The sequence below is a fragment of the Pelecanus crispus genome, chromosome 8 (genome assembly GCF_030463565.1).
Source record: "Pelecanus crispus isolate bPelCri1 chromosome 8, bPelCri1.pri, whole genome shotgun sequence".
NCBI classification, from domain to species: domain Eukaryota; kingdom Metazoa; phylum Chordata; class Aves; order Pelecaniformes; family Pelecanidae; genus Pelecanus; species Pelecanus crispus.
In genome coordinates, this window is record NC_134650.1 from 7044656 (window position 1) to 7069687 (window position 25032).

Consider the following 25032-nt stretch of genomic DNA (forward strand, 5'->3'; position numbering starts at 1 on the left):
CTGAGCTCCAGAAAGGTGGAAGAGCAGACATGTCCCCTGCTGCCTGCAGAGTGCCCGGCCAAGCCCTCACATCGCACCCAGCACTGCTTGTGCATCGCATCCCTCGGCCGCCCTGTCCGCCACCAGACTCACACTGCTCCCAGCCCTTCATTGCCCAGAAAACAAGGTGCCCAGGCACATGGCAGCTTTTACAAGCGGGTTCCTGCCATCCCACTGCGCCCACCGCCCTGCTCCAGCTCTCGTAGGACACCTCCCTTGGCCATCACTGCCAGCTGTGCTCAGTGATGAGGACGAATGTTTGCATTGGCTTGGGACTTTGGCTCAGATTTTGTGTATATAAGGCAGAACTGGTTTTCCTTTTTATTTTTTAGGCATTGGTGAAAATAAAAGCGAGCAGGAATCCCGCACGCCATGGGTTTGTTGCCATCTCCTCCTGGCCTGCAGTGCTGCGGCAGGGGAGGGATGCCAGCTCCGGGGTTGCACCTGTGCTGATGCCCCCGAGCACGGCTGGGGTTGGGAGCGAGGGGTCCTGCCTAGCCCCACTAAAAACGGTGCAGGCGGATGTCTTGATGCGGCAGCCTTGCCCCTGTAGCATGCGGTGTGCCCATCCCTCAGGGGCATTGCTGGGGGTGGCGTGGCCTTTGCCACTGAGAGGGCTGGCCATGCTGGGAGACCCGATGGCTGCAAAGTCACAGCCCTGGGGGCAGCCAGGGAAAGGGTGAGGCTGGGCTTGGGCTGGTGGGGGCCAAAGAACAAGGCCAGCTGCCCACGGACGTGGCCACCTCCCATTGGCGCCTCCAGGCCTCTAATCTTGTTTTATGGCTGTTGACGGGCTGAATATCCTCCTTGTCCAAGAAGAGCAAACAGAGAACGAGGATGTGAGATAGTGCCTGGGACAGCTGGCATCAGTGCTCGACACTCTTCTCTCTCCATCCCAGCCACGTCCCCCTGGTCCTGCAGGGCACCAAGCAAGGGGCTGCCCTTGAATCCCTGCCCAAAACGGCTTCTCCAGCCCCATATGTGCCAAGCGTTGCCTGGAGAGAGGTGGGGACATGTGTGCTGAGGTGTCCAGGCAGGGCAGGTGGCTGTGGAGGGACACCTGATGCGGGATAAAGTCCTCATGGGTGGTGATGGAGAAGCAGGGGCAGGATGAGGTGGCATTGCAGGGAGAGGGACAGAGCAAGGGTTTTTTTTCCTGATCTTGCAACAGTGGCTGCAGCTACCACTGCACCCACCACTGCACCCTGGTAGCCCCGTGCTCACTGGCACGGCACCTCTGCTGCCCACGGCATGGGACCACTGCCTCCCTGCACCCCTGAAAGGGGATGTGGGGCATCAGGAGCTAAAACAGGCCGGGGGAGGCAAAGGAAATGGAGCTGGTGCCATATGGGAAAAGGGATGGGACTGGATGGGCCAGCTGCCGAAAGAGCTGGGCCAGACTGGGGCAACTGGGGTCCAGTTCTGCACGGAGGCTCCAGCGTGGTCCCCATGCCAGGGGCTGGCTCCTCCGCACACATTCTCCTCCCTCACCATGCTTCACCTGCCTTTGACATCCAATTTTGTCATTGCCACTTGGGGACTGGCCGATGGGATCCTGCCCTGGCAGGGGACAGGGTGATGGCAGCCCAGCCCTGGGCATCACCATCACCTGCAAGCTCTTGCTCAAGGGAGAAGCTTGAAGGGGAACAGAGTCCTGAGTGTGGATGAAACGTACATCTCCCAAATTCACTCGCTGCGTTGGGGTGCCCATGGGTGGGCGAGAGGCCAGGCTGGAGGGAAGATGCTCTGCCACCCGCCCAGAGAGGCTGCGGGTGCCGTTGACAGGATGAAATTCCAACTGATACCCTAATCTGGCGCCTGCCTGTTTGCACAGCAGGGTAAAAGTCCAGCGAGCCGTGGGCTGTGCCCTTGGGTCCCTGCCACCCATGTGTGCACAGGGAGCCGGCGCTGGCGGGAAGAGGCAATAAATGCACCCACACGCCCAGCCACCCCTTCCCCCAACACACACACACGCCTCTTGGCTGGGTGACGAAATGCATCTGCTGCGTCCCTGCTCTCGTGTCCTCCCCTGCCTCCCTCCAGCCATCATTTGGGCAGGGATGGGCGAGCCCTGCGAAGTGCCCCCCTATGCCAGGAAAGGGACTGGTGGATCCCATGTCCCCACCAGCTTTGGGACCTTTGGTCCAAACCTCCTGGACATGTGTCACCTTGACAGTTGCACCCCCGGCAGGTGACAGGCACCCGGTTTTAGCACCTGCAGCAGCTGCCTCCTAAGTCGCATGGCCCCACATGGATCTGAATCCATATGGGGACAGCCTGGCCCCACGGCCAGGCGACCCTGTGGACTGTCCCCAACAAGCCCCCGCAGTTTCTTCCTGTTCCCTCCTCTGCGCCTCCCACCGGCTCCCGCTGCCCAGCTGTACCCCTCCTTGGAGAAATCTTGAAATCATCATCAAAATAAGGCCATGCACACCAGGTGGCCAAAAAATGCTGTCGGCCTGCCAGCAGCCTCCAGCATGGCATGCTTCCCAGCGGTGACTAACCAGAGCGCCGCTGCCGTTGTCGCCTTCCTCATGTCTCGCGGAGCGGATCTGGGCATGGTCCCATCTTGCTGTCAGCCACCTTCTCGCCTCTTCCCGGGTGGCTGCCACCAGGATGCGGGTGGGCAAGGGTGTTTCCCCAGCCTGTGTGCTGCCCTCTCTTTTCCCACCGGTGGCAGGCAGCGCAGGCAGTGACAGTGCCTGTCAGGCACTGCATTGGGATGGAGAGACACGCGTTTGCTTTCCTGCAGCCCTACCACCCCACTGCGCCCGTGCTTCAGCCCACAGGAAGGGAAAGGCTTACTTGATGCCCCAGGCATGGCTCAGGGGTGAGGTGGGAGAAGGCAAAGCTTGCTAGAAAATGATTGCAAGCACACACCCGTGTGTGCTCCCTAGTGCCGGGGCCTTGGGGATCAGGGCACGGGGACAGCTGTGCAACACCGCTGTCCTCCACCTGAGCTCTCCTGGGTTTTCTGGGATCTCTGGACTGCGCTGCTCCTCACGGAACACTCCTCTGGCTCCCACTGCCTCTGGCAGGTGCTGTTCCATGAGGTGGGTCTCTTGCTGGCTCCAGGGTAATGCCAGACCCAAGCCAGCTCTGCAATGAGATGCTGGAGCACCCCAGATGCCCAGGGTGGGGTTTCTACTCCCGGGAAGTCCCAGGTGACAGAGAGCTGATGGTGCTACCAGAGCAGCACCAGCCAAAACAGAAAAGGGAGCTCCAGACACAGAGCATCCCACCAGCAGCAGTATCAACATGGACATTTCAGGGTAGCGTCATCCCTGGATGTCTCTGCTGGTAAATACTGCCCTGGAGACAAGAAGATCGGGGTTTGAAGTCCAGCCAGGGAAGGCTGGGTGGTTTGTGCAGGACTCAGTCGATGCTGGTGACTTGGGGCTGGGTCAGCTGTAACAAGGTGGCACCAGCCTCTCCCCTCCTATGCCAGGGCGGTGGCTGTGGGACACTTCTCTCTAGGTGGATCCCAAGGGAAAAAGCCAAAGGGGTGGTTCAGATCACACAGGCAGGAAAGGCAAACAAAGCATCCCTGCCCCAATCAGGAAAGGTGAGGCTGGGACAGTGCTCAATGCAGCCCCCGGCCACCAGCCTGGCCAGCTCTGGGCTCAGCATTCCCTGCCAGCATCCCGGCAGAGGGAGAAGTTAAGTCCAAGGCAGGTAAAACCTGGATGGGTGAATTCCCAAAGACTTTTTTTTTTTAGAAAGCTGTGAGTGTGTGAAAAAAGATGTTTGTTGGGTTATATAGTTTGCTCCTTCCTTCTTTCCTGCTGGGAAATCTGGGTAAATGTTAGCTCTGAAAGACCCACTGTGCAAACGCTGAGCCACTTCCTCATGTTGGATTCCGCAGAAATATCTTTATGCTCGGGATCCGTTTCCTTTTGGGGAAAATTTTCAGAAGCACTTGGAAGGCTGTAGGAGCACAACTGCCATTAGATGTCAGGGAGATTTGCTCTTACCTCGGGCAGTCTGGGTCCTCTCAGTCCCAGCCCTGTCATTGTCCTCCACACCCCCAGTGCTGCCTGCTCAGCCTTAAACCTGAGCAAAGCAGCTGGGGACAGGTCTGGGGCACGTTGGAGCACCATAGGGCATTTGCAAGGAAAAGGAACAAACACTCCTGATGGACTGGGCACAGTCCAGGGAGAAAGTGAAGGACAGGAGGAGGATGTTATCAAGGGAAAGAGGCATTACTGTGGGTCCTGAGGCAGACAGCAGCTCTCCTGGTACCACACTGGCTCTGGGGCATGTGGGGTTGTCCCCTCTTGCAGCCCCACAGGGGACATTTCCCACCATGAAAGTGGGAGAAGAAGCCACAGATCAGCTCTCTGCCACCTCACTGGGAATTTGACTGAGCATGATGGGGAAAAGCCCACATCTCCCTGGGCTTTGAGGCTGTAGGATCCCACTGCTGACTCAACAGGGATGTCTGAACCCTGGAGATGTGACCTGTGCTCCAGCATTGGGTCCACGATATGCTGGACTCAGCTGCTCACCCTGGGGCCTGCCCAAGGATTGCTCTCTCCCCCAGCACAGTGGGATGTGCTGGTCCTACCCAAAGGGACTGATGGCTGTTGAGCATCCCCCTCCCCTGGGCTGGGGACTAGGCTCGGGCAGCACGGGGAGAAGTCACTTCTGACCTGCTCAGGCTCCAGCTGTGTCCTGCCATAGGAAAATCAGCTCAGAGCTGGACAGAGAGATGCTGGGAGCTTCTGGTACCTGCACTTGTACTGCTGCCACCGCTGCTTGGGGCAAGTGGGACCCCCAGGGTGCGCAGTGACAGGGTGCCTGCAAAGTCAGGTCCATCCCTAGGGAGACCTGACACATTTGTGGCATGAGTAAGGCAGCAGCCGTTCCTCCTCGCTGCCCCGACGGGGGGCTAAGGTCCCGGACCCCACCTCGGCAGGGGTGCGTTTGACAGACAGCCCTTCTCCAGCCTGCCAAGAGCCGTCTCCTCCTCCCTCCCTGCTCAGCACACCAGCCATCCTCAACTCCAGGCAAACCTTTCCTCCAGCCCTGCTCCCCCGGTCCCCCCTGCCTCCCTCCGCCCCGCCAGCCCAGCCGGCAGGAAAGTGGCACCCCGCCTTGCCTGTCATCGCTTCGCCCGCTCCCCCTTCTCCCTCCCTATCGCCAGAGAAAGCGAGAGGAAAAAGTCTCAGAGCGGGGAGCGCATAGCAACAGGATTCTGGGATGAAGAAGATTGGGCAGCAGCATCTCCAGGAGGTGAGTGCCGGGAAGCGGGGGTGCCTCCCAGGGTTGGGAGCGGGGGAGTGGGGGCAAGGCGTGCCCATCGCCCCACGATCCCCTGCCCGGGGAGCCTCTGTGTGCAGCCGGCAGACTTTTCCTTGGCAGGGATTGCGAACAGGGATAGTTTGCGTGCGTGGGGCTGAAGTGGGATTGTGGGGAGAGGGATGGGGGGCATTTTGCAATGACTGCTCCTGCCTCCCTGCAATTAGCAGACCACAGAGGCTCTGCGCTGTGGGCAGAGCTGCCTGCTGCCCGCTCCGGCTGCCTGGATGCTCTCTCCCATCCCTCCCCTGCAAGCAGGTGCTGCCGGCAATGATTCATGTTGTGTCTGGCTGGGTGGCTGTGGGTGGGCACCCGGGGGCAGAGCTGGCTCCCCGCGGTGTGGCTTCCCGGGAATGCTGCTCCTGCCAGCCCTGGGGACTGCCCAGGCTCGGGGCTTGGTGAGGGGTCCCCCCCTCGTTGGCATGAGCACAGCGAGCCAGGCAGTTGCTTTCCCACCTGCAGCTGGGATTGCCTCCTCCTCCACAGGATTTAAAGGGGTCTGGGTAGTGCTGGACCCTGAACTCCCCCGGTGCCCTTTGGCAGCTGGCAGAGGTAGAAACCCTTTTTATATCCTGCTGGAAACCCTTTTTAAACCCAGCTTTCAGGCTTTCCTATCCTAGGCTCCCCTCCACTGCCACTTTGCAGGGTCTCTGGGTCCCCATCTCCCTGCATGTTAGGGACCGAGCCCCTTCTCGTACCCATCCTGCAAGCATACATGGTGGTGCGGGGTGGCGGAGGCTGGCGTGGGGTGGCAGAGCCTGGCAGCCACAGCTCCCTCATGGGGACACACCACTGCTGCCGGTGGGTCAGCCCTTGCCAGAGCATCCCGGGCTGTGAGCCCCTTTGGCTCTGCCCTCTGCCAAACTGTGCCCTCTAACCACAGGGCAGGGTGACTCCAACCTGTGCCAGCCTTCAGATGAATGAAAACCCAGGAGAGTTTCAACCCTGCCAGGAAATTCCTAGGATATTGGGACATGATGTAAAAAAAGACAGCAGTGGCCTGGTGAAAACCAGCAGCTATCTGATGGCCCTGGCAGCTTCAGGGCTGCCTACCTTTCTTCACTGTTGTTTGGAGGCATCATCTGGCTCTTCCCTCTCCTCCTCTTTCCTGCAAATTGCTTTTTCAGGTGACTTTATGACTGCAAGATCTGTTAAAAGTTGCCTTTGTCCCTTCCAAAGGCTTTCTGAGATACTTGAAAGAATTTCTCTGCTGCTGGTGATCCTGTTCAACATTTATTCAGGAATTCATTTAGTCCCACAGCAATCAGCTGGAATGAAAAGCAGATGTCTCCAAGGTATCTTCCCCATTCCTGGTGCTGCTCAGGGCTCTGTTGTCCTTCATTACCCAAAAATACTATTGCTGAGCTCCAGATGGAGAGCCTGGTGCTCGCAGCCACGCGGCACCTTGGGAACACCATGTGCGATGCTGGCATCTGGCTTGCCCGGAGCCGGCAGTGGCCGACGGAGGAGTTTGCACAGCCCTGGCTGTAGTGCCTGCCCCAGGACCCCGACAGCCTCCTCTCCATCTCATCATGATCCACTTCCCATCGGTGAGCCAGGAGTTTTAAGCCTTCTCACCAGACATGTTTTAGACATATGGAAATTCCTCTCTAATGGAGAAGATCTTTCTCAGGCTCTAAGGATTTCAGGTTGGCTTTTGCATAATAGTATTTCCAGAAGAGCTGAGTGGATGTTTTTTATTTGTCTGCTTATTTGCTTTGGGGGGTTATTTGGTAAAGCCCACGGAGGACTGTGGTGGGAGCCAGGACTTGGGCTGCCCTTCCCCATACCCGGCCAGGCTGCTGAGCAGCATCCTCCTGCCTGAGCCGCTGCCCTCCTCTGCCTGCCGCAAACTGCCTTAAACCTTCCCTGCTCCTTCCCCAGGGTTTTCGGATGAAAGGCCATAAGCATTCGCAGCTGTGCATGCTCCCTGCGCTCTGGACATCACTGTAATGAGTTTGCTTCAGCCTCAGCAATCTCCAGCCCCCAGGCCTCCTGTGCTGGCTCTAGCATCGCTTGCTCCCTCTCCTGGCATGTGCTGGGGGAACCCGGCATTAGCACAGCCCTTCAAGGGGCTCTTCCACACCATAAAGATGCTTTATTTACTTCACTTTCTAAGGGATATTACATCTGAATTAATTTTTAGGTTGGTGGGTTTTTTTCCTTTCTCGAAGAGATTAACAAGCAACTCACACTAATCTGAAGTGACTCACGCTTTACAGACGCACTGTGCTCGCACCCGGCTGAGATCCGCAGGGGAGAAATCTGGCATCGGGTGGCATTTCTCCCAATCAAAGGCTGTGATCTGCAGACAAAACACTGACAAAATAACCCCACAATGCCAGTTTGAATGGAGACAAAATATGATGAAAAAGGAACTTTAATCTGGCTGTTTTTTCGTGGATACAGATGAGTTTTGCACTGGTTTAAGTAAATTGGTTTACAGAAAATAATTAGCACAGGGCAATTTCCTTATGGAAGCCAGCTCTTATCTTGGCAGAGACTAAAGTGCTTTTTCTTCTCAGTGACCTTTGCTTTGCTGACTTCTTTGGGAGCATCTTCTGGTGAATAATGGAAAGTGATACCATGTTCAAAGAGGACGTGGTTGCCAAGGGAGCTGTTAGTTCCTGTCTGTTTATAACCAGGAGATTGGAGCCCGTTTGGAAAGATGGCAGTTGACGGTGAAAAGCATTAGAGCAATATTGTAGCACTAGAGCACTTCAGCTGCTGCTGAAAAAGAAAATTCCTGTCATGACAAAGGCTGAAAGGGAGCATTAATCTTAAAAAAAATGGCTGGAATCGAGCCGGCATGTGAGATTTCCAGCAGCCTGAAGTAGAGAGGTGTGCCTCTCGCTCCTATCTGGGACAACAATGGGCTGGAATCCTTAAATGCTGCATTTTGCAATTCATTTTAAGTCAGGCAAACAGGCCAGGTTTTCTCTCTATGGAAAGGCTATGATTTGGAGCGTTTTTGGGCTTCGCAGTCATGGAGCAGCCTCTGTGTGTGTTTTCCAGAAGCATCCCTGGCCCGTGACTCCCCAACCTGCCCAATGGCGACCGCAATGTCACCATCCTTGGCATCTATCTGACTCCTGAGCAGTCTCTGCTTTCTGCCCTGGGGTCCCAAATTTAAACTGCAGAGCTCCAGCTAAAGATATTAATAAGGGGGGCAGTCATCACCGAGACACGGGTGACAAACTACATCCCATGGCCTTTGAAAAGGGTGACTGAGATGAGGACTGGGCCATATACAGTTTGGAAAAGGTCCAGTTGGTTCCTTTCTTTTCTTTTTGTTGCTTCCTTTCTTTTCTTTTTGTTGCTTCTGTGTTGATTTCCATACTACATCTGATGGCTTGGCACCTGCATTTCATCAGGTCATGCAGCTCCACTGGTGCCCTCTTGCAGCTGTTTAGGATTCAGGCAGAGGTGCAAGAATTAGATGAGAGGATTTAATGATCTCCCAGCATCCCTGCTTGCTGTTTTTCTGTGATGCAAACCTGGAAAGCGAGAGCTCCCCAGGCAATGTGATGGACTGGGAAGCATTTTTTGAGGGAAGACCAAACTGTGATGGCCCCGTAGCTCCTGTCCCCACCTGTCAGGGACCTTTGTGAATACAGGTTTTAGCAGCTGAAACGTCTAGGAGGGATGTTGCAGAGCAGTTCGCCCATCACCCGCAAACACAGGTTGCTGCAGGTCATGCCTGCTGTGCGCGCTGGGTTCATTAGCAGGCATGGCCACGGTTTGGAGAAGTTGCTAAGCCGGAGAGCTGTGTTAGACACCTGCAGGAGGGCTGCCAGGTAGCAACGGTTTTATAGCAACAGTATTATATTTGGGTCACATTTTGACTTTTCAGCCTGTGTTTCTGAGGCTTTTCTTCTGGCCCTTGCCTTGTGATGATGGCATCCAGCGGGGATGGGCTTTTAATGGCAGGTTTTAGTGTAACGCCTTTGCTCGGGCTGTGCATTTCAGGTTGGCCCTGGTTCATCCTGTCCCTCGAGGGGTTTGCATGCTGGGTGGGGACGGATTCACCTTTGCGTTCGGTGCCTTCGGCTGGAGGAGCAGGGTGCACCCTGCGAAGGGTGGGAGCATGTGGACATCACCATAGGCAACATGTCTCTTTGTCTCCATGGGAACCAGCAGCAGGAGCATCCTGCGGTCTGGCCAGAGAGGAGGAGGAGGAGGAGGAGGAGGAAGAGGAAGAGGAGTAGGGGAGGTGGCTGCCACCTTCCGTGGGGTTGCCCAGCGCTGGGGTCTGCTCACCAGCCAACTCTGATGTCCCCAGGGGACGGAGTTCTGCTGTCAGCTTTGAGCACATGTGCCCACTGGTGGCCAGGGGACCCACACCTCGTTCTGACTGATCCCTCCAAATCCAGGTCCTTCTCCCTTAACTACATCCCGTGGGCTTGTTCCCTACAACCCATGAACTCAGGGATACAGAGAAGGCTGCTTTTTCCTTTCGAGAGTCCAGGAGGAAGGGAGGCTCCCAAATGGGCTCCGTCTGTCTGGCCCTGGTGCCCTGTCAGCGGGGACCCCAGCGTCCTTCTCTCTCTGTGCCTCAATAACAGCCAAACCTGACATACCCCCAGGCAGGGGCACAGCAACACGCAGGGGCAGGATCCTCATCCCACCCCTTTTTGCTGCCCAGTCTTGCTGAGGGGATACCTGCAATGGGATGTCACCCAGCAGCTGCTGGCTGGGGCTTTCAGCTTTGGTGACTGCCGATGGGATGGGAGCTGGCAGGGATGCCCTCCCCACTCTCCCAGGGCCAGGAGGTTGGGGAAATTCAGACAGACTAAACATCTCATTGCAGACCTGATGAGTGCACACACACAGACACCAGTGAGCCCTCCTCGTGCATCACTCCAACCTAAATGTATTGCAGAACTCGCAGCTCTCTCTTGCAGAGCTGAGGCAGCTCCAGTGAGGAAGGGAATGGGTTAATCCCCTGCCTGCTGAAGAGCTGCCTGTGCCTTACTGATCCAGGGCAGATTAGGAAAACTGGAAGGAGCTTGCTCAGAAGGGACAACCAGGAGGATGTCACTAAATCCCCACAGTGTAGGCTTTTGGCAGTTGGAAAAGCACGAAAACCACACGGAGCATTTACTGGCAGCCGAGGGCACGGCACGGCAGGGGCTGGGGGCATCACAGTCCCTGGCATGCTGGCGATGCTTCTTCCCCTGCTGTCCTCACACCCATGCTCTGCAGGAGATCAGGAAAGTTTATCACGGCTCCTTGAAAGGCTTTCTTGGGAAACCGGGATTCCAAGATGGGTCCAGTCCTAGCCTCCCAGGCTGAACCAGGGCCATCCTGCCTTTCCCAGAAGAGCTCTGGGATCACACTTATCCCCTTTCCTTGCAGAGCAGGACATCGTCTGGGGTGGTGCACAGACAACTGGGTGTCTCCAAGGGACAAGTGTCCATGCTGCGACTCAGGGTCACCAAATCACACCCGAGCTCTCAGTGCTCCTTCCCTCTCTCCTGCTCTTCATCCCCTGTTCTTGTTCCTTCCTCAACCTCTGGCTGCCCTCTCTCATCCCCTGCTGTCTTGCTCAGCCAGTGACGCCAGAGCTCCTGGTGAGCCCCAGCAGCCAGGACGGGGACCTGGGCTCCGAGTGCCCAGAAGACAGAGGGAACTGGACGGGGCGGCTGGATTTCCTCCTCTCCTGCATTGGATACTGCGTGGGCCTTGGAAACGTCTGGAGGTTCCCCTACAGGGCTTACACCAATGGAGGAGGTACTCAGACATGATTTGGAGTGGTCACATCTCCCCCTCACTGAACTGGGCTGGTGGGACGTGTCTCTGAAGAGATGCCCCTTCCCCTTCTCAGGGCTGGGAAGTAGCATTTGTTGTTGTGGGGTGAAACCTCCCCCTGCTCCCCATGCTTGCTGTAGGGCATTAACCACCTGTACCCATGTGTGGAAGGGACTCACCAGTCCATCTCTGCACTCATGGCCTTGGAGACATCCCCAGCTCCATGCTGGACTGAATACCACCTGAGCATCCCCCTTGGTTTCCAATAGCTTCTTGGTCTGGTGTCCTCCAGGACTCAGCAGGGTCAGCAAATGCTTCCCAGGTATTGAAGGAGGGGAGCGAGCCTTTTGAAATGCAAAAGCCTGGTGTGATGGCACAAAGTGACCAGCTTGTTCAACTACTCCCAGAGTAAGTGCTTGTCACATGCAATAATAATTGGAGAATTTCATGGTGTTTGCAAAAGATTCAAGGAGAAAAGAGAGTCTGTGTGGAGGGGGAAAGCATGGCACCAGGTGAATCCCAGTACCTTCCTCCTGCACTAATGGTGAGCTGCCACCCCTTGCTGTCTTCCAGATTTTGGTGTAGATCCCTCAGGGCCACAGATGTTGAATGAACTTTAGTCCTTGTCATAGAGAGGCTTTAGGTGTTTGCTCTGTGTTATATTTAGGGTGTTTTTCTTACTTCTTGCAGGAGCTTTCCTGGTTCCTTACTTCATCATGCTGGCCATCTGTGGGATACCCATCTTCTTCATGGAGCTGTCGCTTGGCCAGTTCTCCAGCCTGGGGCCACTCGCTGTCTGGAAGATAAGCCCTCTCTTTAAAGGTGCGTGAATGAAGTCCAGGCCCTCTTCCAGGGCCTCTGGAAGAGCTGCTTGATGAGGACATGGACCATCAGCATCATCCCATGACCCTCAAAGCTTTTGTTAGAATCAAAGGTTAAATCCTGGGGGAATCCTGGTGGAGCAGGCTCGACTTTTGGGTTAGCGGTTTAGTAGCTGCAAGATATATCTAAGATCTATCAGTCTTCATGATGTCATGATCAGCTCTAGAAACTGTATGAAAATTATTAAGCCAGCTAGTTTACAAAACACAGCATCAAAGCTAAGCAATGATTGCTAAAGGCAGTTCAAAAAAAGGTCAGATCAAATACTTTACTCTCAACCTTAAGGTGGAGTCAAATCATCTGTATGATGCAACAGATCATCAATTCAGAGAAGGCATGTCCGGAGAGGATAATGGCAATAAGAGGCTCCCCCCAGCAGGTGAACCTCTGACTAGTTAAACATTTGGCTGCTGAGATCCAGTGTCTGACCCTGGCTTTGGATGTGCTCTGCTCCAGGGAGGTGGCTCACTCCTTCTTTACCCTCTCCTTCCTCCAGGCGTTGGCATGGGCACGATCCTCATCGTCTCCCTGGTGGCCATTTACTACAATATGATCATTGCTTACGTTCTCTTCTACCTCTTTGCATCCCTCACAAGCGACTTGCCCTGGCAACACTGCGGCAACTGGTGGAACACCAACCTGTGCCTGGACCACCATGTCATCAAGGCGGGGAACACCACCTTCCCCGTCAACATCACCAACACCGTTAGCCCCAGCGAGGAGTACTGGAGGTAAAGAGGTCATCCTGACCTGGCCGTGGGGACATGGTTGGCATCCTTTTTGGGAGAGCATGGGGATGGGATGAGGGGTGAAGGTCTGTGCTGCTCATCTCATGGCGTGGTGGACACCCATGGTGAGCATTGTGGGTGCAGTGATGGGCTCTTGGGGTCAGCTGTGGGTGATAATCTCAGTTTAGCCATTGGGATCATGTCCCTGGGATGTGGGAGGTGTCCATGACCTAGTGCTGCTTTGTTGGCCTGGAGATATGTTAGACTGAAATGCATCCCATGCCTGGACCAGCTGGGAATTTGCTCTCAATCTGCCAGGCATCCCCTCTGGGCTGTTTAATGCTTGGTGGAGAAATCCCACCAACTGCTCCCCTTCCCTGGCAAATAGCTGCCAGTGCCTTGTTGCTCTCTCTTTGCTGACATTTTTGACAAGGTTATTTTTTGCAGCAGAGGCATTGCTAGGTTCAGAGAGGGTCTCTGGAAGATGGTGGGGGATGCTTGTGGCTGCTCACTTGCAGTTCTCCTTTCACCCTAGCCGGTACGTCCTGCACATCCAAGGGAGCTCTGGGATTGGGGATCCCGGGAGGATCCGATGGAACTTGTGTCTGTGCCTGCTCCTTTCTTGGACTATTGTCTATCTGTGCATCCTAAAGGGAGTCAAATCCTCTGGCAAGGTAAGGGCTGGACAGTCTTTTTTGGGGGGATCTACAGCGATGCTCACCAGTGCCTGCGATTCTCTGGACGTCTGGGAAAGTGAGACCCATAAACAGCATCAGCTGGACACAGGCCACTTCGGGGATGGCTTGCACACCCAGACACCGGCAGGACTGACACCACTGGCCCTGCTGCATCCCAAGGACCCCAGCACTGCAGGGTGATGCCAGGCGATGCAGCGTCCCACCCCGGGGACAGGGCTCGGGGGGAAGCGCTTGTGCTGTGCTCTTGCTCCCAGCTGGCTCTGCTCTCCTGCAGGTCGTGTACTTCACTGCCACCTTCCCGTACCTCATCCTGGTGATGCTGCTCATTCGTGGTGTGACCCTGGAGGGGGCCTGGAAGGGGATCCGGTTTTACCTCACGCCCCAGTTTGATCACTTGCTGTCTTCCAAGGTGAGCAGGATCTTGTGCAATTTGTTCAAGACACAAAAATGAACCTCTCCTGCTACCTCCAGCATGCAACAGAGGTGGTTTCCTTACTTGGGTGCCTTTTCTAGTCACTTCTTGACCAAAAGTCCTCTGTCTTGGTTGCTCCCAGACCAAAAGTATTTGCCTTTCAGCAATCTGTGTTTGCTCCATGCCTTGTCTATTCTGCTCTTCCCGCCTGGCCCAGCCCCATGCCTGTGTTTCTGGATGTCTGTGCAGGGGATGGTGTGCTCACCACCTGGGTACCAGGACCACGGGCAGGATTAGCCCAGCCCCTGTGATGGGCTCGGGGGGTGGCAATGGGTGTCTGTGGTGGATTTGGCTGTTCTGTTTTTCTTGGCATGCGAAGTGGGGAGTTTCCTTGGGTCAGCAGTGTTGGTAGCAGAGACCACACAGTTTTACAAGGACATTTAATGCTATGCATGGCTCTAAAATGCTTTTGTCAACCCTTCCACTATCCAACTGACCCACTACGAGTGGTGAGCATGTTAGCAAGGAAAGGCAAAGACCCTGTGGGCTTTGCATGCCTTGAGGGCTGGAGAAGATGTGCTAGGGGCTCTGGGGAGGCATATTTCCAACTCTCTTCCTCAAGGGGAGGTTTCCAAACCCCTGCTCTCCTCAGACCTGTTTCCTTCCCCCAGGTGTGGATCGAGGCAGCCTTGCAGATTTTCTACTCCCTTGGGGTAGGATTTGGGGGCCTCCTCACCTTCGCGTCGTACAACACCTTCCATCAGAACATCTACAGGTGGGAGCCAGCTGCTGTCTTGTAAAAATCGTGGGTTGAGGGGAGCCATGAAAATCTCAGCTGGTAGGTTCAAAGTCAGCAGAAGCACATGGTGCAGCACACGGTCACCCAGCGCTGGTCCTTGCGCAAGCACCTTACAGATACCTGGCAGCTTGCACAGGCTTGAGAGGGACAGAGGGATCTGTGGAAGAAAATTCTGCTAAGCATCAAGACACAATTCCTGGCTCAGAAGTTTTGGGCTGCAGGTGCTGAAGGCTGAGGATATTTGAGGCTAGTTATGCATGTTTGTCCAGTCCCCAGCACCTGTTGCAAGTCACCAGCAGAGAGGAGAGTCTGGGTGTTGGACATTTGGGCCACATTGATCCCCTCCACTGGGGAAAGCAAGCATGGGATGAACCCCACAAAATGACCCGTGTCATTAGATATACGCTCCTTTTGACCCTGGAAAGCACATGCCAGGAGAGGCCCTGGAGGAGAAACATACTGGGTCACCTTACTGTGACACCTGGGGCTGGCAATGCCACCGTGCACTGGTGTGGGGTGGGAAGGAGTGGGCGTGTTCAGAGCATCCTCTTTCTCCTCTGCAGGGACACGTTCATAGTGACCCTGGGCAATGCCATCACCAGCATCCTGGCAGGGTTTGCCATCTTCTCTGTTTTGGGATACATGTCCCAGGAGCTTGGGGTCCCTGTTAACCAGGTGGCAAAAGCAGGTGAGGCCAAATGAAGACCCTTTCTCCTTCACCCTCTGCCTGGGTGCACTGAGGAGCATCCCTTCCAGGGCAGAGGCATTGGAGGGTGTCAGCACGAGGGCTGGAGCTGTATGCTCAGCTGGCCAGGGGCAGGGAAGAGGGGAGACCGGTTCCTCCCCTGCAAACCTTGAGCAGCATCAAGTGATGTCTAATAAAGGCCTGAGCAAGGAGCAGGCTGGTTCTCTTGCCCCTCTCCACCCTCTGCTGCAGGACCCCTTCTGCCTGTCTTGCAAGAGCCAGTCAGGTCCCTGCCATGGTGCTGCTCTGCTGGGCTCTCCTCTCCTCCATCCCCCCATGCCCAGTGCTGCCACCCCCTTTTCACCCTGCTGTCCTTTGCCTCCCCTAGGTCCTGGCCTGGCTTTTGTGGTGTACCCCCAGGCCATGACAATGCTCCCCCTTTCTCCATTCTGGTCTTTCCTGTTCTTCTTCATGCTGTTAACCTTGGGCCTGGACAGCCAGGTAAGGACAGAGCCCACCAAGCCAGCCATGGTGCCCAGGCAGCCCAGAGGGCTCAAGGGACCCTCTTCTTTGTGTGCAGTTTGCCTTTATGGAGACCATTGTTACGGCAGTGACAGATGAATTTCCCTACTACCTGCGGCCAAAGAAAGCTTCTTTCTCAGCTGTCATCTGTATCGCTCTCTTCCTGATGGGGCTCATCCTCACAACAGAGGTAAGGGTGTGGGGCTGGATGCATCATAGGGACCAGCTAGGGCCTCATTTTAGGGAGAGCTTAGGGCAGGGTCCGAGTTCGCAGACACATGTATTCACATCAGCTAACAAAGTGGAAGAGAGAGGATTGATGAGCCTGGGCTTCCTGGGGATGTGAGGACCATGAGGAGCAACACAGTGTTATTCCTCTCCCTGTACCAGCCCCAGAAGGAGAGTGATGTCTCCTGAGGGTGCCTGACTGCTGTCTTCCCCAGTGCCCCCAAAGGGGCTAAGGGGACGTGTCCCCAGAAGTGGGAGGACATGGGGGGGGTTTATTGGGAGGCTGGTCCCGGGGATGCTGGCCATTGTGCTTTGCCTCCACAGGGTGGGATGTACTGGTTGGTCCTGCTGGATGACTACAGCGCTGGCTTTGGTCTCATGGTGGTGGTGATCACTACCTGTCTCGTGGTGACACGTGTCTATGGTAAGGGGGTCTGTCCCCACAGGGGCACAGAGAGGAGTGGGCTGTCTGTATGAAGAGAGGGATTTAGAGGGACTGGTAGGGGAGCCAGCAGCCTTGCAATGGAGCATGAAACATCTCTGCTCCAACCTCTTGTTTCTTCTTGGCCATCACTAGATTCACCTCTGCAGAGATACCTGGGGTGCTGAGCCTGGTCCCTCAGACAGCATCAGCTGGGCCCCCCTTCCTGCACCTTCCAGCTGGGAGGGGAGACAATTCTTTGCTGTAGAGGATGTAAACCACCGCTTTTGGTCGGTGCAGGGCAACCTGGTACGGGCACCTGGCTCTAGGGGAGGGATCACAGCTTCTGAGTCCCTCTCCCTCCTCCAGGTATGAAGAGGTTCTGCCGAGATATCCACATGATGCTGGGCTTCAAACCAGGGCCCTACTTCAGAGCCTGCTGGATGGTCCTGTCCCCCGCAACAATGATGGTAATTGCTCAGCTTGAAGTGCTGGATGGTGCTGGAGAGCTGCAGTGGTGCCAACATGCCTGGGTGACCTCCCCTTGCGAGAAGTCGCTCTGCTGGCATCTCCTGCCCCAGGGACCATTCTGATTCTGCTGGGAGGTCTCCAGGCCTTTTTTGAGCATGAGACCTTCAGAGGGCTCTGGGCTGGCCTCACTTTATTCCCATCCTGCAGGCTCTGCTGGTGTACAATATCGTCAAGTACCAGCCCTCCGAGTATGGCAGCTACCGCTTCCCTGTCTGGGCTGAGGTCTTGGGCATCCTCATGGGAGTCCTCTCCTGCCTGATGATTCCTGTGGGCATGGTGGTGGCTGTGCTCCAAGAAGAAGGGACACTGTGGGAGGTAGGAGGTGTTGGGGCCCAGCATTTCTGGGGAACATCCCAGAAATGTGTAGGGGTGCCCACGAGCCACTGCTGAGCCTGTATCCTCCCACAATTTCTGCATCCTCTCTCCTGGAGGTGTGTGCCCCCATCCCTCCTTGCTGCCCATGGGGTGCAAGAGATGGCACATCCCAGGGCATTTCCAGCTGTGTTCCCTCCGGAGATGCCAGGCAGGCACTGAGTCATGTTGCTTCCCAAGGGGCAGCCCTGTGCGCATCCCGCCTCCAAAGCAAGCCTGCTACCCCTTGCCCTGTGGGGAAGTATGTTGTCCTTAACGTGGGGCGGGCATGGGCACGTGGGACTTTGCACCCATTTTGCAGGAACAACGACAGAGCAAAGAAGGCAGCTGCCAGACCATGCAGGCAGCCACAGGCAGCACAGGTGGGATCCCTCCGCTGAGAGGTTTCTCCTAGGAGCAGGTTATGGAGCTGCTGGCTGCTCACAGCTTTCCCAGCCTGGCAGGGCTTTGCTGCTCTCCCCAGGCTGTTAAAAGCAGAGGCAGCAGAGCTTGCTGCCCTCCCCAGGCAGCAGCTGGCCGGATGGAGTATTTACTGGCTGCAACCCAGCTTAGCACAGCCGCGGGCACAGTGGCATGGCCAGGAACCACCTTGCCTGAGGCTAACCCCTTGCCTGGGTGACTCTAACCCCCCACACAGGGCCATAGCCCTACGATAGCCCCCAGCTCCTGCAAGCCCTTGCCACCAGCACCCACACACCATAAAACCTTCCCAGCCCACAGCAGCGCACTTATACAAAACTGCCTTCTCCCAAAGCTTCAGGACAAGCTTTTGTCCCCATCCCATCCTCATCGGGGGCTCTTCCTATTCCTCTGGGCTGGCAGAGAACACCATCCCCCGGGAGGGGTGGGTGAGCTGCTGGGTCGGGGTGCTGTTTGGGGAGCGGAGCAGGTGCCGGTGCAGGGTGTCTGTCCTCTGTCCGCCTGTCTCCTTGCAGCGAGTCCAGCAAGCCAGCCGGCCCGCCATGGACTGGGGCCCGTCGCTGGAGGAGAACCGGACTGGCATGTACGTGGCGAGCCTGGCTGGCAGCCAGTCCCCCAAGCCGCTGATGGTCCACATGCGGAAATACGGGGGCATCACCAGCTATGAGAACACGGCCATTGAGGTGGACCGGGAAATGGAGGAGGAGGAGGAGGAAGAGTCCATGATGTGAGGGGACCCAGCGCCCTGCGGGCTGGAGCGGGGCTCACTCCCCCGCCCAATTTGCACAGGTTGCACTGCGGCACTTCAGGATGGCTCGCGGGGGTCTTTCGGGGAGCGGTCGGGAGCTGCCGACCCTGCCGGCCTCCTCGCCGCCGCCCTAGCCCTGCCAGGACAGAGCTGCTGCCCATCCCGGTGCCCCTGAGGTGTTTCTGTTCAGTGTGGCAAGCTGTGTGACGAGTCTGTGCATTCATGTGATGGTGTCTGGTTCAAGTGTCCAGGCTGCCCCGCTCCCACCCTCGGCCCCATCCCTGCCCCTGCCGTGCAGGGATGCTCTGGCTGCAGGGATGTTCAGGCTGCAGGAGGTGGGGAGGAGGAGGAGGTCGTCTGTGTTGGTCTGTCCTCTGCTCGTGTGTATTTAACTCCAATAACCCGCAAACACATGCGAGAAAGGACTGTAATATCCTCCATGCCCTGAGGACAGTGTGTGCTGGTGCGCTCCGCTCACATGGAGGTACTCCAGCAAAACCAGCACAAATCAGCATCCTGCTAAAGAAGTCTGACCTAATAAATAAGCAGTTAAAAACAATTAGAAAGAAAAAAAAAAAACAACTTTATAAGCAAATCAACTTGGGCCTTTCCAAGCTTGTAGATCCCCCAGGGACCTTGGTGGGCCAGGGCAGCTCTTCCCGTGATGCCTGGCAGGGCTGGGGTGAGCTGAAGGAAGGGAAGAGGCTGGGCGAGCTGTTCCCCATGCGTGCAGGAGGTCAGGGATGGGTCTCAGCTGGAGCCAGTGCCAAAGGAGGACCCATGTCCATCCCCAAGGGGGATCCGAGGGCTGTCCCTAGCCCTGGCTGCTGCTTTTCCCAGGGAAAGGCGAAAGGCTGGGTTTCAGTGCCTGTGTGTTATTTTGGGGTAGTTCACCCCAGGGCCCGTGTCCCAGAGACCCCATCTCCTGCCAATGCTGCTGGCCTGGGGGTGCCAGTGAGCTCCTGGACGGGGCTGTTTGGACCCAACACAGCCGGTCCCCATCACCCCCGTGTCGTGTGCGCCTTCTCCTGTGTACTGTCGGCTCGCCATTAAAAAGCGGTGTGTGACACAGTCTCTGTGTGGGTTATTTGGGGAGTCCTCAGCATGCAAGAAGGGCACATCTAGGGAGGCTTCCATGGATGGGGGGCACAGCCCCCTGGGCTTTGTTCTGCAAATCTCTGTCCTGGTCAGGTAAAAGGCAAAAACCCAAGATAAACAGAAAAATTAGCGTTTCTGTCTGGATTATGCATGTGGCCCCAGCTCACTGGGCTATTAACCCCATGGGCCACATAGCCCTGGGTCCAGCCCCATGGGCTGAGCCTCCAGGGTGAATCCTGGCACAAGGCTGAGGTTTTCCTTAACAACCCTTCCCTACAGTGGAGGAGATCTAATTATTGCCTTTGCCCCTCCAAGAGCATAGGGCCAGCTCCAACACCTTCTCCTCCTGCCCGCCCACCTCCCCGTGCCCAGGGGTGCTGAGCTGCCTCCCCAGCCGACTCTGCCCTTCCTTTTCCCTGCAGGACCACTGATGGCTTTCCACGTCCTCCTCGCCATACCCCACCATGGCTGCAGCCCGCGGGGATGATGGGGGTCCCCCAGCCACAGCTCCTCCGGGTGCGTGGGGCTCTGGCAGCACAACCATGCTGCAAAGCACCTTTGGTCGCTAGCCCCCAGGTTAATCATTAGAGGCCAGCCATAAAAGTGTCGCTGATGGAAAGTTCAGGCCGTGGCGGCTGGGGAGCAGGGAGGGCCTGCCATAAACATTTATGGCCCCAATGAATCCCTCGCTCTAACCTTGACACTATTTACCGAGCAGGAGGCCTCGGGAGGTCATGGTGTTGCCCAGCCATTGCTGTGGGTGCTGGCCAGGTAGCCCAGGCTGGGCTGGCCCCAGGAGGGGCACACACGGGGGTCTGCTTGGTGTGATGGAGCGGGTGACGGACTTCAGCACTTCATGATGTCGCTGCCAGCCACAATGTGCCAGAGCAGCCAGGAGAGCCTGACGCCTTCCCACGGCACGGAGATGGAGGTGCCTTGGGCCGACCAAGCTTGTTCGGTCTCTGCATGCCTCTGACCTTTTCCTACCTGCATGGGGTCCTGCCACGTTCCCCAAATCCCCTCCGTAATCCCAGGATCCTCTGGGCTCTCCCTTGGCAACTGCCGTCTGCCAGTGTTGCGTTGCAGAGCGATGGGAAAGACGGAGCAGAGACTGTGTCAGGGATGTGGTGGGGAGCGAAGCTGACAGTGGTGAGAGGAAACCAAGGGCGAAAGGTGCCGTGGCGGTGGCACAGCCAGAGGACGTGTCCGCTGGGCCATGGGTGGCTGTGCACGGGGCGGCGTGGGACTCGCTCGTGGCAGCACGCCCAGCTCCCGGCACTGGCGATGCACCCCTACCCTGCACCCCAATACCCCTGGGGTCCGATGCTACCCTCCCCACGTCCCCGGGGACGGGCACTCCGGCCGCTTTGGCCTCCCAGCGTGTCCCGGAGAGCCCCGGGCTTTCTCCCAGGCTTTTCGCAAGACCCTTTGGCACGGGGTGGCGGGGAGCGGGGGCAGCCCCGGGGGTGCCCGGGTCCCTGCCCTGGCCCTGCCCTGCGCGGCCCGGTGCTGACCCCTGCTGGGCACACGGCGGGGGGCCGCGGGGGGGGCTGGGGTGTGCGCCGGGCCCGTCCCCAGCCCCCCCGGGGTACCGGCCTGCCTGCATGGGCAAAGCCCGGCAGCTGCGCCCGGGAGCCCCCCCAGACTCATCCTGGGCTCGGCTGGGGGTTTCTGTGCCCCGCACCCTGCAGCATCAGCTCCCCCAAAACTCTCCTTGCTGGCAAGGGTGACAGCTCGCCTCGCACCTCCCGGCCAGCCCCCGGCTCATGGGGTCTCCCAGACACCTGCAGCCCCCCACCCCGAGCCCCGTCCTGGGAAAAGGGCCGGGTTGGGGTGAGCCAGGCCTGGGGGTGACACCGAGCTCTCCCAAAACCCCAGGGATGCTGGTGAGCAGGGGCAGGCAGCCCAAGGGTCCCGGCATCCTGCAGGCAGGAGGAAAGCGCTCGCTGCCTGCAGCCGCTGCCCAAGGCTTGATCCCAGCCTTGACGCTTTCGAGGACAGGAGCGCAGTGATGGAGGGACAAGGCGGTGGCAGATGGTCTGAGTCACTGCAGTGACGGAGAATCATCCGTTTCCATGCTCAGAAGTTGGTAGCTATTTATTGCACTTGAACACCAAGAATAAAACTGACACTCGCCCTCCCTCCCGCACCCGCCCCACGCCCGGTCCCCCCGCTGCCCTCCCCAAATAGAGCATCCGATTTGAGCAGTGATCATTCTGTTCACAGCCACAGGTTCCAAAAAAACAAAGGAAAAGGAAACGAAATCAATCCCTCCCCCCCATCAAGCTCCCACTGAATCCAACACGGTCACACTGCTCGACAGTTCGAGTGCGCTTACAAAAAGATAAGAGAAAGGCTTCAGCTGCAACCGTACAGACTGACAGACACAAGGGGACAGGCAGCTACCCCTCCCCGGGACCTGATTTTTTTGTTACGTGACAAAGCTTGGTATACTCTTAATTATAATTTTTTTTTTTTGCAATCATCTTAAATAAATATTTCCATAGAGATTTCCTGTATGTATATATATATTTTTAATATATATAATATATGAGAGAGATATCTCATTTTTTTCTTAAACCACCCTTAACATATTTTCCCTGCTTGTCCAAAAAAATGTTACAAAAGCCCTAAAATTGTGCAACACTTAGAAAAAAGGGACAACAACCCAGAGAAGGAAGGAGCCGCTCAATATAGCCCCCTCCACCGCCCCTCTCCCAATCCCTGTCGACCCGCGGGAGGGAAGGACATTCAGCCGGTGGGTGGCCTTTTGGGGACAGATGGCAGAGGGGCCACCAGCCTCTCCTCTGATGTTCCCACTGCCTGTTCACATCTGGGTTTCCCTGTCTGGTATGGATGAGCTGGGACCTGCACTTTTGGAAATGGGTAATGGCAAGGTCTCTACCGTGCTATCAGGAGGAAGGTGGTTGCACCAAGAGAGCGCCGTACACCATGAGATGTGTCCTGCGGCAGGGAAGAAGGGTTAGCTCGGCTCCTGGGATGATCAGAGGAGATGGTTATGGGATCTTCTGCTGACAGACACCTCTTGGTCCATGGGGCTATGTGGCTGCCTGCTCAAACACAGCACTGCTGTTTGTTGGTCCTCCCCAGCGATCCTGCCATGGACTGCAGAGCAGGCCATGAGCTCAAAGTGGGGGCAGATGGCTGCCGCTGCCTGCTCCAACCTCTGGGGCTCCATGGGGGCATCAACTCGCGGAGGGCAAAGGGAGGGGAGGCACGTTTGGGGTCAGACAGGGGTTCAATGTCTGGCAGATGGGGCATTTACTTGGGGGGGAAAGACAGCTTTCCCAGCTGTGCCTGGCCGGGGTAAGGAGAGGAGCACCCACTCCTCCAGAAAAGAGCGGAGGCCCAGGAGGGGCCTCTTCATCTTCCAGAGTGGCTGCACCAGCAAGACCTGAGAAAATGATGATGTTGCAGCTGGACCTGGACCCTGGCAGCCAGGAAGGGAAAACAGGTGATTCCCAAGCCCACTCACAGAGCTGGGACCCTGAGACCGCTGCAGCAAGCACTTCCACTCGGATATCCCCTGTGGGCTGCAAGAGGTGGGAGAGATGATCAGTTTGGAGGACTTCTGAGTTTGGTTTGACCACCCGATGGCCAGGGTGGGTCGGGCTGTGTCTGTAGTAGGAAATGAAATGTGCCACAGCCTGATGGGGACAGGAGGTCCATGGTGGTGAACTCCATCCCAACAAGGTGGCCTCGTCCATATTGCTTATTGGGAACATGCCCTGGACCTTGTTATCCCCAGAACCACGGTGGGATTGTTAGGGAGATGCCAGTTAGTATGTGTGAGGGATGGTGCCAACAGCTTAAAAGTACAGATGTAAGGGCAGCATCCCTGTCTCTGTGAGCCAAAGAAGGATGGTGGCATTCGGTGATTTCCTTTTTTTTTTTTTTTTTTTTTTTTTTAGTTTTCCTGCAAGTTTAGGAGAAATCTGGAAATATGAAGGAAGACAGACGGAAGCTGTTCACCAAGGCTACTAAAAGAAAGGGTGGTGGTTTATCAGTGCTTGCTCAGAGATGCTCTGGGGATACAGAAACCTGCTCTGGAGAAGCAGGGCGAGGTGGGGAAGAGAAATCAGGCAGAACAGACCCCTAAAGTGCAGGTGCTTAATGCTGCCAACGTGAGCAGGTTGGGAAGTTGGGTCTTCCTTGGTCAGAGTTCAGCTTGACTGGAAGACTAGAAAGGAGTTAAAACCCCAGACTCTGCTTCCCTTGGAAAGGATCAGGAGCATTTTAGGTGTTGCAAGGACATCCAGCTGCCTCCAGAGGAACCTGTCCCTGGAGAGATGACAGTAAGGAAGCCTCGAAAAGGAGAAACCACCTCCAAGAAGACAGCTCAAAGCCTCCCTGGAAACCAAGATGTTCCTCCCTAGCAGCGACTGCCCAAAGTGGGCTCTCAATGAAAAGAGATTGTACCTACCTCAGCATCCCATCCATCGTCCCGAGCAAACCCCACTGCACCCCCTGTCCCAGACCTTTCTCCAGGAGCCGCTGCTGGAGCAGCTTCACCCTCACAGCCCACCCGAGGTCCATAGCTATCAGCCGCTCCAAAACCAGGTTGAAATCACATCTGCACTACAGCCCCCATGCAGACCCCTGCCATGACCTCCTCCTTCCTCATCTATCTCATACCGATCACCAAAAATACTCCTAACACCCGGAGAGCCTGGGCATCAGGAGGTGGATGGGACACTCACCACAGCTGGCTTCAGAGCCAGCTCTGGAGAGGGGGAGAGAGAACTGTGAAAGAGCTGAGTCCTTCCTTTAAAAATCAAAAAAACTTCAGCACTACGCGACTACAGGAAGAAAAACAGATCTGTAAAAACACCCAAACTCTACCTTAAAAGCTAATCATCTCCCTGCATGGATTTCCCTGCTTTGAGCCCATCTCTTGCAAGCCAATGCAGCTCCATGGTCAAACAGCACAGGTCCACCAAGGGCATGGGGATGCACAGTTGCACCCGTGGAGAACCTGTGTGATTTGCCCCCAAAAAAGCATCTCCTACACATATCGCCAGCAAGCAACCACTGTACCGCTGGCACAGCGGGACACACTGAAACGTCTCTCAGGGCCTGTTCATGCCCCAACAGTTTGAATTTCTACCCCTCCATCCAGTGAGAAAATATTTTTGCAGTCTGCAAGTATGTGGCTATGTTTTGCACAGCAGCCGTCCCTGCCTCAGCAGAGAGCAAAGCATTCAAAACCACAGAAAAGGCAAAATACACGCTCAGAATTTACATGGAGAAAACATTTCCTTTTTTTTTTCTTTTTTTTTTCCTTTTTTTTTTTATGTCCAAAACAAGCGGGTTTTTGTTCATTTCTTTGTTTTTCAACACACGCACCGTCTAGAAAGTTAAACGCCATGCAGATGA

General features: G+C 56.2%; 1 protein-coding gene across 1 annotated transcript; it reads left to right on the forward strand.

The window, feature by feature from the left end:
• The first annotated feature begins 5241 nt into the window (after positions 1 to 5241).
• Positions 5242 to 18520, forward strand: SLC6A7 (solute carrier family 6 member 7). Its single transcript, XM_075714919.1, has 14 exons — positions 5242 to 5274; positions 10893 to 11073; positions 11782 to 11913; positions 12470 to 12704; positions 13237 to 13375; positions 13674 to 13808; positions 14483 to 14586; positions 15174 to 15298; positions 15684 to 15796; positions 15876 to 16007; positions 16370 to 16469; positions 16836 to 16936; positions 17145 to 17312; positions 18305 to 18520. The coding sequence occupies exons 1-14, from the start codon at positions 5242 to 5244 to the stop codon at positions 18518 to 18520; spliced, it is 1914 nt and encodes a 637-aa protein (XP_075571034.1).
• Positions 18521 to 25032: the final 6512 nt, after the last annotated feature.

What these genes read in the sequence shown, in the direction of transcription:
- SLC6A7 (XM_075714919.1), top strand. Translation starts at nt 5,242, where the DNA reads ATGAAGAAGATTGGGCAGCAGCATCTCCAGGAG. An exon ending in GGCAGCAGCATCTCCAGGAG is followed by an intron (nt 5,275 to 10,892) that starts GTGAGTGCCGGG and finishes TGTCTTGCTCAG; the next exon opens with CCAGTGACGCCAGAGCTCCT. An exon ending in GAGTCAAATCCTCTGGCAAG is followed by an intron (nt 13,376 to 13,673) that starts GTAAGGGCTGGA and finishes GCTCTCCTGCAG; the next exon opens with GTCGTGTACTTCACTGCCAC.